Below are 11,370 nucleotides of genomic sequence, written 5' to 3' on the forward strand. Positions count from 1 at the left end.
CAAGTCTACAGCTGCCAATCAAGTGGATGCCTCCTCAGAAGGTTTCCAGGTTTTCCTCTCAAAAGAGATCCCGTGAGAACCCTTTCCTCACACACTGGTCTTTTTCATCTTTTTATCCCTTTTGGGACCCCTCAAGGGTTCAGCTCCTCCCTTGGTCCCAACACCATTCTCAGAGCTGCTTCCTCAGCTCTTGGACAGTGAAATCCCCAAAGCCTGCAAACAGCCCCTGAAGTTTCCTTTTGATCTCTTGGTAGTCTGCCATCTCCAGCCAGAGACATTTGGTGGAAAAAAAAAAATCCAGAGCCAGGTGGTTTTGGATGTGAGCCCTGGGGAAGCTGCATGTGGGTTAAATGCCTGCACCATGGCGCATGAGAGGCAACCTCCACAAATTAGGACAAACCTGCGGGTGAAGCAGCCCAGATCTCTTATCTCCCACTTCTATTTTGAATGAGGAAGCCTTTTGTCCCGTACCCTTAAACAAGGATGTGTGTACCAAGCTGTGTGAGACACACCTGGGTTTCAGAGCGCACCCAGGATGTAACAGAAGCGCCAGCGCTGTCAGATGATCTTTGGCAGCTAGGAGCTGAATCACAGAGATACCAGTTGGGGTTTGTTAAATAACAAGACAATATAATCTAAACATGGACATCACCTTCAAACAAGGGCCCTGTGACACGGGAAAAATTGCTTTTGTCAACTCAAAAGATCAGTACTGTCAGGATAAAATAATATGTGAGACGGTGTAAAGAACTCTGCCGTCAGAAACAGGCAGAAACTTCCTCTTTTTAAAACAATATGAAAAAAATCCTGAATAGACTGCCACTTCCCAAGTCACCGTATTTGGACTGTTGTCACCAGGAACTGTAAATAATCTCTAGATTTCTTGGAAGAACAGTTTTCTGTGCACGTGGTGTATTCCGATGCAGGATATTCCTCAGATTTAATTGGATTCTTTTCAATTAAATCATCATGGCCAATCCAAAAGCCGGAATCCCATCTGAGGACCACACTCCTCGGTGAATGTCAGCAAACCCGTTGTCAAAGGCAGTTTCTCATTCTGATCTAAAAATCTCCGGTTCTTCAGCAGCTCCTTCCCCTCGCCCCCATGTCTGCTTTGTTTTGCACTGGATTTAACTTTGCATATGCGGTTTGGTGTGGGTTTTTTTAATATAACATCAAATCTCTTAATTCTCTGACCCAGAAAGCAGAGACAATCCTCATAAAAATCTGGGACAAAGAAGACACAGCTGGCACGTGTGCAGCAGCAAGAGATTCCGAAACTCCCAAATCTACCCATTTAAAGTGATTTTGATTAAAGAAAGCATTTTGAGAACTGTTGCTGTCAGATCTCAGGTTATTTTGCTTTCAAGTGGTGCTCTAGTCTGAGCAAGACACTTTTAAGAGTGACGATGTGGTGGCCCATGTTAATCATCACCGAGGATGGGACAGCTTTTCCCTCCCATGTTGTCACCTACACAGGGCCAGCCAGGACACAAGACCCACAAAGGCTACACATCTGCTCCCGCAGCAACCAGAAATAAAGGTTCCCTGAGCCACAGCATGACCTTTCCCGGAGCCACACAGCCCCATTCCTGCAGCACTTTTGCCTATGAGTAAATAATGAGAAATTAGTGCATCGCCCTGGTGATGAGTCACAGCGAGCGGCCGCTGACACTAATGAACCTGCCAGGACAAAAAGAGAGCCAAGCCCCCTAGTTTGGTGATGACATCACCCATGTGATACCCATGTCACCTCTTGTCCTCCACAGAGTCAACACAAACGGTCCCAACTGGTGAGACACATCTGGCACCAAACCAGGAGAGCCCCATCCGATGCCGGGCAGGGATGGGAATGCATTGCATTTGGTGCTGCCTCTTTGCACGTTTAATTTAATGAGGAAGAATAAACAAACAGCCAGGCTGAGTCACAGAGGCAGCAATCTCCCTTCACCCCAGGAGATTTTAGGGGCAAAAGGATGGGGTGGAGGTACAGCCCCACTGCATGCTGCCTCCAGGGAAGGGGGGGCTGCTAGCCAGGAACATCTTCTACCCCTAACACAGCACCAAGGATGAAGAGTGAGGCCAGCGTGGGAGCTCACTGCTCCATCCCCAGCACCAACCATGAGGAAGTTGCTGGTGACAGCAGGGTTTCACCCACTAGCTCTGGACACTTCCCCAGGGCACAGTTTCATTAAAGAGAGTAATTTGGCCTGACTACCCTGGGTAATTCCCACGGCTGGGGCCACAATAGCAGCCAAGCCCAGGAGGAAATTGCATTACTGAACATGGAGGTCTCAAATCTGAAAGGGAAGGAGCAGTTCACACCAACCAGGGCTTTAATACCAGATTAAATGCTTTCACAGCAGCCCGGCTGTTTGAAAGCTTCCAGCCAGCCTTTTGTCAGTTTGCATTGTAGTTTGGATTCAAGAGGTACTTTAAAATGTAACCAACAGCACTTCATTTTATTATTTTTTTAATATGGTAGCTTAGCTTTCTTGAAAGGAATTCATGGACTTGGGATGGGCACTGTTCCATATGGGAAGGCATGAAGTGCATTAATGGCAGAGGGGCCAAGCAAAGCTCCTCTCTCCAAAGCTGTTTAGGGAATCTATTGAGCATTCTGTCCTTAAAGACTTGCCATTTTAGAAGGCTGAATGAAGCTCCAACTGGAATTATCAATTTTTAATTTCCCCATTAGCAGAAACAGAAGAAGTATGCTACTTTCTCCTGATACAGGGAACAGCCTGCATTCATACAAGGATTTTACTTTAAGAGGCTGATTATCCCAAGCCTTGAACCAGGAGCTAAGCCATGTCTGAGGGACGTGCCTCACTGGGTACTTAAACAGAGACATTTAGGAGAGTTCTTGGCTGACTCTGGGCAGATGGGAGTAGGAGGGCAGCGGGACCAGGATGTGGGACGTGGGCACCTGGCAGTGACAGCAGCAGGATGGTCCTACCCTGCTCAGGGGTGGAAAAGCACCCCAGAAACAGCAATGATGAGTCGTGGGCAGGCTTCTACTCTGAAATTTGGCACTTGGGAGATGCAGGGCACACACTCATAGGAAACTGCTGCTCCTCCTGTCCCTCCAGTCCATGACATGGGGAAACAGAGGAACGTCTGTCTCTCCCCTTGCCCACCACAGCCAGCCAGGGGAGGGGGGGACACAGCCTGGAAGGGCTCTGTGCCACCTCGCTTTGCCCACAAATGCATCCTTGTCATTCAAATGAGAAGCTGCCACAAAGGCGAGGGCCCTGCCCTAAACAAAGAGCCACTTGGGATAAGGCAGAGGGGGACGCGGGTCCCTGGTCTCCACTGATGAATGCAAATGCCTCCAACCCCTGGGAACAACTTCTCTGGGAACAACACAGATGGGGCTTTGTGAGCAGGAGGCTGAGAGAAGACTCATACGAAAGCCCCCAGGAATGCCTAGCAATCCCCAGCTGGAGAAACGCCTTGGGGGCATACATAGACCTTCCCTCTCACCCCTGGCCACAAAGTCAAGAAAAAGCCGCTGACACCAGAGCCCATGTCCACGCAGGATGATCTCAGTGAGGCTACCACCACCACCACCCCACTGTCAACTCCTGTCCAGGCAAAACAAATCCCTAGGGCAAAGCATCTCCCTTGGGGCCAAGTTTGCCCAGCCTCAGGCATCAGTCCATCCCCAAGCCACAGGTTTTGTCCTGCATGGCCATGTCCCCACAACAGCAGCAATGCAGCCCAGCGGGCAGGAGCTGCCTGCAGGAACAGCTGGATCCCTTACAAACCAGCCAGTCTCCAGGTCAACACCTTCAGCATTCAGACTCCACACACCAGCTATTCTGAAAAGCTCAGATTCAAGGGAAACCATCCCCAAACCCGGTTCAAAGCCCAGTGAAGTGAGAGCTCTCATTTCCCAGTTACTACTAACGTATTGGAAGTTTTTGCTGCCTGCACCCCTGATACATCTGAATTCAACAGCCATAAAAATATGCTATTTGTGAACTCTGTAGTGAGGAGGGGTTGGGGGTTTACTGTAAAGGCAGCAGTGCAAAATCCAAAGTCACAAATCTCAAAAGGGGCGTACTAAAATTCAGTGGAATCACTCATGTCAGGCTCTGTTCCATCTGCTATTTTATGCTCTCTTTGTCAGGGCGGCTAATGGAGAACAATAAAAACATTAATAATCAAGTTAGATTTATAAACTGGGCAGGATATTCCACTAGTAATGAAATCTGGAGAATCATTCCATGTTCTATTGCTTTGGGCAGCATGCTAATAAGAACTGCCTTTGAATTATAGCCCTCTTTCATTTTGCTGAACTTTAATTTGGCCCAGCACCACTGTTTCATTTAAAACAAACTTCAAGCAGGAGTGGAGCAGAGGACAGAGCTCAGAGCCACAGTCCAGCTCAGCACTGACAACCTCTCAGCTGCAAGGGGCGAGCAATCGGGTTGTAAAAGCTCTGTTGACATTGTGCTCCGTTTACTACAGAGAATTGCTGGATATAATTTTCCAAGGTTAGCAGAGCTTTCTATTGCCATGGTTTCATGCTTCCTAGTTTTCAAATATTTGACTGAAAGGCCTCAGAGATCTTAATTTCTTAGTTGTTTCATCAAGTGGATGTCAAATAATTCTTGAGGCTCTCACTGTCCAAAGAGTGGTAGTTTTCTAACAAAACCTCTGAAAATATATCGCTTCTTGTGCTCCCTGCTGCTCATTAGAGGGCATAAGCATAAACCTGATTTACATTCAACTGCTTTGGAAACCCATCAATGCTGTCTCAAGCCGAGGAGTTTCTTTGCCCCAGCAAGCACACCCACAGGAGGGAGACAGCACCCTGACACCTATCGCACATCCTAAATGTCAGATTCCCGGCATAAGTAAGTCCTGGTTTAATGTAATTTGTGCTCCTGCAGTTCACTTCTACTCTATTACCATAATCCCCAGCACCTTCTGCATAGCCAGGTGGCCCCAGCTCTTCAGCAGGGTTTGGAGATAGTGCTCAAATCTAGTCCAGGACAAAAGAGGTATCTTAATGCCTGAAAGCTGTCACCAGTAACTAATAAGACCCTCAAGTACTAACATTTACCCTGTAAAAGCTAAGTGCAGCACGTTCAGTAGCGAGGGTAATAGCGGGTCAAAGATTGAGTTAAATTGATTGGGGCAGAATACATAAATTCCTGTGCTGTTTGCATGAAATATTAATTCCAGCTTTAACATTTGGTTACAGAGGAAAGTGAATGCACCATAATGATGCAGGTGTACCTTACATGCACCATATTTTCTATTCTCCTAGGAACATATGGGGAACGATAGGCTTTGTCCTCCCTGACAGGTATCTGAGCCGGAGCGCACACTTGGAGCCGAAGCCTGAGCAGCAGAGGCAGCGTCCTGGCGCACTGCTCTGAGCAAGCCCTGTTCATTAGATAACCCTGCCATGCTGCAAACCATCCCTCCCTCCTTCACAGCAGTGCACTGGCAGCATTTTGAAATTCGCTGAATATCAGGGAATTTCTCCAACCTGGGGGTCTGGCCCCAGGACTGCCCACATGCACCCAGCTAGAGCTGTCATTCTGACACCCATGTTTGATATAGTTGTGGGGCTTCTCTGGGCTACAGCTGGTGTCAGCTACAAGAAACTTTTCTTCCTCCAGGAGAAACCCTTCATTTCTTCCCTCTCAGAGGGAAGAAGCTGTACAGACCTGCTGGCACCGTGACCTGGCAGGGACATGACCTAAGCTCTCCATTCCTGCTAAAACCTGTTATCTCCCTGCAGACTGAGCAGGCACCAGTAAAGGGAGAAGCAGGACCAACAAGGATGCCCGTGCTGTGCAGACCTCCGCAATGAAGCCAACCCTCCACCTGCTGCCGGCACAGAGCAGCCCTTAACACATCCCCGAGCATGTCTCAGTCCTCGGGGATCGCTCTGACTCCAAACATGCCATTTTACCCTGCTTGCTGCTGGAGTTTGTGTGGCTCCATGGCAGGCAGGGAGCCCTCGAGACAGGCCAGCCCTCTCCCAGCGCCTGAGAAATCACCATCCACGTGTGAAAGCTGGTGGGGCCATCGCCCCAAAATGCCGGGCTGGGGGAAAGTTGGATCACCAGGCCGGGATGCGGAAGAGGCACCACGCACTGGGTGCGGTGGTATGAAGTGGGCGCAGCGGGTATGGGGTGGGGGGCACTGGGTGCGGGGGGGATAAGCGGACCCTTCCGTCTGCGCTGGGGGGGGCACCAGCTGCAACGAGCGGCACCACGTAGATAATATTGGAGGGGGCACCGGGTGTAAAAGGGCCCGATCAGCGGGAGCAGGATAGAGGGCACTGGCGGCAAAGGGGGGCATCGGGCAGCGGGGCGCGCCGGGGAGTATTTCCAGCCGCCGAAGCTCGCCCAGAGCCGCCTGGGCTGGCGATGCCCGGACGTGAGGGAGTACCCGGCGAGGCGGGTGACGGGGGAAAGGGGAGCGGAAAGGAGCGGGGGGCCGCGGGTAACTCACAACTCCCCGGGTGATGTCCTCCGCCGCGGGGGTCGGTGCCGCGGGCGCTTCTTGCCACGCCAGCCACAGAGCGAGCACGAGGAGCATCTCTCGGCGGCGGGCGCGGTGCCGGGCGGCGGGGTTCAGCATCCCCTCGCGCTCCTCGCCGCCCGGCCCCGGCCCCGGCCCCGCGATGGGCTCCTCCGGGCTCCGCGCCGCATCCGCGCTCCCGCCCCGGGCTGCGGCCGCCGCCGGGGAGGGATGGAAGGAGGGACAGAGGCGGGGAGGCTCCGCTCCGCTCCGCGCCGATCCGCCAAGGATGGAGGCGGGGGGGCTCCGCTCCGCCCCGCGGGGGAGGGAGGTTGGGGGGACCCCGTTCCGCGCTGCTCCGCGCTGCCGGGCAGGCTCGGCTGCCGGGTGCGCCGTCACATCGTCCCACTGCCGTAGCCCGCGGAGCGGCAAAGTTGCTTCGGACGCTGGCGAGGAGCAGAGCGCGGCTCGGCAGCGGCAGCTGCTGCTGCTGCCGGGGGCCGCCGCAGCTCCAGCGCCGCTGCCATGCACCCCTCTGCGGCCGGCCGACCGAGGAGGAGGAGGAGGAGGAGGAGGAAGGGATGCTAATGAGGGAGGCGGTGCCAGGGCCCCGCCGGCGCTGGGGGGTCGCACAGCGCGCTCTGGGCTCGCTTCCACTGCGCCTCGCGGGCAGGAGCGGGTTCAGTCCCCTCCCGGTTTGGTATCTGCGTCTGGCTGAAATCCCTCAGGGTTTCGACACGTTTTTTTCCAAACATCAACATTTCTGTAAGTACCAGCCTCATCTCCGAGCTTTCAAGGGGCTATGGAAAAGACCGCGTGGTTGGAGCATTCCCGACTGACATCCTGTCTCAGCGAGACAAATGTCTGGCTTGTCCCCATAAACAGCATAATGGGATCCTATGGCCTCTGCAGTGTGTCCTCCCTCGAGAGCTGTGAATCTGCCACATGCTCCGACAGGCCAGATGGCAGGGGACACCCTGACAGCTCCAGCTCGTGCCGGCTCAGGGTGAACATGTACTTCTACTCAGCATCTGCCTTCCCCAGTTCCTATGGGCGTATTAATACACTCAACAAAATTTGCGAATTATTTTTAAAGGCGTTTCTTGGGTTTTTGGGCGTTTTGTTTTTGTTGTTGTTGTTTTGGGGTTTTTAAAAGACATTTGCAGTTTCTGTTTTAAGATAAATAAGAAGTGGAGATAATGAAGAATAGGCAGAGATGAAAAATTGCTTCTAGGTGCTGCTCAGGCAAAATCGTAATGGACATTGATATGACAGCTGCACAAATAGATTAATCCAGCAATGAACCATAGCTGCTTCTGGAGATACTTGATATCAGACAGGACTGGAGAAAACCAGTGGATAAGGGAAGAGGAAATCTTGGTCCAAAAAAAATTGGTTAAAGAGAAATGACAGGGAAACCTCACTTCCTGTGGGCAAGTTTGCATTACCCTGTGTCCCTGTGAGCTGAACTGAAGTTAATGCTCCAGCACTAGAGGAATCAGAGGGAAAACCCCTGGATTACAAGGCTCAGAGCCTCACTGACAGCTACCTGTCACCTTGAGCTGTTACCTCGAGAGCTTTGCTCCATACTAAAAGTTCAGCTTCTTAAGGAGCCCAGCAAAGCCCAGCCTCTGGTTTCACAGGTGCAAAGAGAGGCTTTCCAAACAGCAGAGCTGACAGCTCCCACTCACTATTTAAATTCACTGTGGAAAGATGTTCACGGCTACTTTGCCACAAAGCCCGTGTCTCTAGGGCATGTTTCCCCGTCTCTGTATGTCCTTCAGTCTGCAGGACTCACCCCAACCCTGTGCATCGTCTGCTGCTCCCATCTTCTCCCCTCCATCCTGCAGCTGCCGCTGCTCTCGAGGGAGAGCTCTTTCTCACTTTCAATAACCATCATGCCAGCCCCGACAGGACAAGGTCTGTTATTTGCTGTATTTCCAACTCCTCTGCTCTGAGCAGAAAGCAGCAGCCTCCCACCACCCCTCAACCTTTTCTGGGTTTTCCAACAGAGAAGCTTTATTCTGGGCAGTCAGGCCAGCCTGAAATTGCTTAGCAACATCACATGTATTAATTTCCTGTTAAGCAGCTCTGGAATCTTTTCTTATTAGGAATCATTTCTTTTGACAGTTGACATGACTGTGGGCAGAGCAGAGCCATCCTCGGGAGGAAGGCAGAGGGAATACAGTAACATGTCAGAATCCCAGAGTTTGGGACAAAGAGGCAGCCCTCCCCCCGGGATGAGCAGCTTCTGTGGTGGTAGCCTTGACAGAGTGAGAACTGCCAGCACAAGTTCGCTGACATGTCATGGGCTTGAGGTTACACTGACAAAGGCTTTAACAGCACCTTAAAATGCTTTCTAGGAATTTTGGGTCCTCTGAAAACTGCTCAGCACAAACTCAGCATACTCTGCTCCTCTACAGGGCACACCTTATCTGGCAGACTGGCTCTTCTGCTGGGCAGCCTGGAGCTCCAGGACTCGGTCCTATCCCACATCCACAGTGCTCCCTCTCCTGTGCTGGCCACATCAGGCTGTAGCAGCAAGGTTACCTTGGCCGCCTTCCTCACAGTTCTGGAAGATGCTACATGATCCACACGGACCTTTAATCCCATTTTTTAGAAGTGGGCAATGAAGAATAAAGGTTCAGCAACAGCAGCCACCGAGCTGTTGGACCAAAGATAAAGGCTTGAGCCCATTCCAGCTGGAAGAATTTTGCTCTTAGCTTCAAGGGGTCAAGATTTTAGGGCACATGCTACCATTTTATCTTCACCTCCTGGGTCGTCCTCTCACAGCAGCACATCGGGGACAAAAATCTTCACCGTTTCTGTCAGAGCAGGTGTTTTAAGCAGATTGACAGCAGCCCAAATGGAAAATGCTGGTCCATGTCAAATGTGCTTTAATCTTTTTAGATTCTTTCCAGTGGCATTAAATGCAAGAGCATACCCATTTTCACCGAAGGTAGAATGTAATAAACTTGCATATTGCAAGAGAATATTATTTCCACAACTGTTTCTTACCCCACAAAAGCCTCAGAGTTTTTAGGGGGCCAAATGTCACTGAATTTCCCAACCTCTGACCTCTGTAGATGTCAATGCCCTGTTTCCCTGTCTGCTCAGGTATTAGTTATTAGCGCCTGTGCTGTGTCAGCACCTCAATCTGTCTTGCACCACAAAAACCTGCAATGTGAATGATTACTTACACTGGATGAGTAGTTGCTTTGTCCATATTCTATTGAAAGTAGTTCCCAACACATTTATAAACATTTTAAGCAAGCACTTACAAGAGACAAGATGGTAGATTTCTGCCATAAATCACAAGACCAAGAGAATCCACAACCATGCCAGTTACAAAGAGCCAGGAGAGAATCTTTAATAGTTTAATTTTATTGCATGAAGCTTCCTCCTTTAATGAAACACTGTTTGACCATGAAAGCCCAAAAAAATATCAGAGAGGCTCTAAACCCTGTATTTGAATATATATGTAGTATATATAGTCAAATTTAAGCATATGAGTAATCACACTAGCTTCACTCTAACCTAATGAATGTAATAGATGAGCAGCTCTCCCTGGGAAGGTGGAATCTGTGCCCAAAATAACAAGGCAGATTGTGTGGATGGCATCGGCTCCTTACAGCTACAGAGACCAGAGCTGGGCAATAAACCTGGTTATAACAAACTGAACTGTGAATATTTTTCCTCTCTTTACTTTTCAGTAAACAAAACAACCCACTTCAGTGGCACAATTTTAACTTTGTGCTCATGTCATAAGAACTATATGAGGGTAGATGGACTTTTCATGCCATTCATGTTGCTGAATAGAATTTATTTAAGGAAGGAACAGCGTGATAATTTTAATTCTGTTAAGTGTAGCTTCCAAAATGCATTCTTTATGCTTCATTTATTGCAAATGAATGACTGTTAAAACAGCATTTCAACACATTTTAGCCAAAATATTTGCTTTGCACAACAACAACATAGAGATAACTGCAAGCAGCTGTAAGTAAGAGCAGGCAAAAAAGAGCAGAGAGTTATTTGTGGTGATACCTATGGTCTGTTTTAGCACAGAACTTTAATGCTAAACAAGAAATGCTAGTAAACCTGATTTGCAAGTTCACATTTCCCTGATCTGCCCATTATTGTCAGTGTTTGGAAAAACCTGTAAACAAGTACACAGTCTGCTTTCCTTCCACATACATTCCAGGCAAATGCACCTACTTAAAATATTTTCACCTTTGTGCACCAAGATGACAAGTAGTAATTTAAAATGTCATTATCTTCTAGCTATACATGTTGTGTGGAAGATGAAGATTTTTCCTCAGTGTCTTTAGCATAATTAGCGTGTATGACAACATCCAGACAATTTAATTTCCCAATTAACACAGCTATACTGAAAATATCCTTTGCATTAAATCTGCAGCAGTTCTTATCAGTAGATAGTATACAACTTCTTCTGTTAGTGGAATTCTTTATATCAGATAAAATAAACTGCACCTCTTTGTTTCAAAGATTTTCGCAGACAACCTTGCTTTGTCTTTTGTTGCTCATTTAGCACCAAGAAATCAGCTCCTTTGTCCACCTGGCCATGAAATCCACCTCTCCCTTCCTTTGCTCAAACACCCATAGTCACTCTTTCTTCCATGCTGCCCATTCTGCCTGGGAATATTTGCTTCTAAGCAAGCCTGAGGCAGCCATGCTATCCTCCATTTGCCTCTTACAAATACAGTGTAAGACCAGGACACCACCACCTCATCCCAGCATAATTTTTCCAGTACAACCATACTCCAAGAATTGGAACAATATTAATCTGTAATTTCCTTTATCTCCCTTGCTTGCAGACGTGTCTTGTTTTCCATCTTCTTCTCTTTATTCCAGGTTTGTGAG

The 11,370-nt window shown here is 49.2% G+C and overlaps 1 protein-coding gene across 1 annotated transcript in view; it reads right to left on the reverse strand.

The window, feature by feature from the left end:
* Window positions 1–6,846, reverse strand: part of MMP17 (matrix metallopeptidase 17) — a 49,817-nt gene extending 42,971 nt beyond the window's left edge. The window contains exon 1 of the mRNA XM_085075345.1: window positions 6,481–6,846. Coding sequence (XP_084931471.1) covers window positions 6,481–6,609 — 129 coding nt within the window. The 5' untranslated portion in view covers window positions 6,610–6,846. The remainder of the gene's footprint in view (window positions 1–6,480) is intronic.
* Between the last annotated feature and the right edge of the window lie 4,524 nt (window positions 6,847–11,370).

Source organism: Lichenostomus cassidix, chromosome 15 (assembly GCF_008360975.1).
Source record: "Lichenostomus cassidix isolate B80296 chromosome 15, HeHo_3.0, whole genome shotgun sequence".
NCBI classification, from domain to species: Eukaryota; Metazoa; Chordata; class Aves; order Passeriformes; family Meliphagidae; genus Lichenostomus; species Lichenostomus cassidix.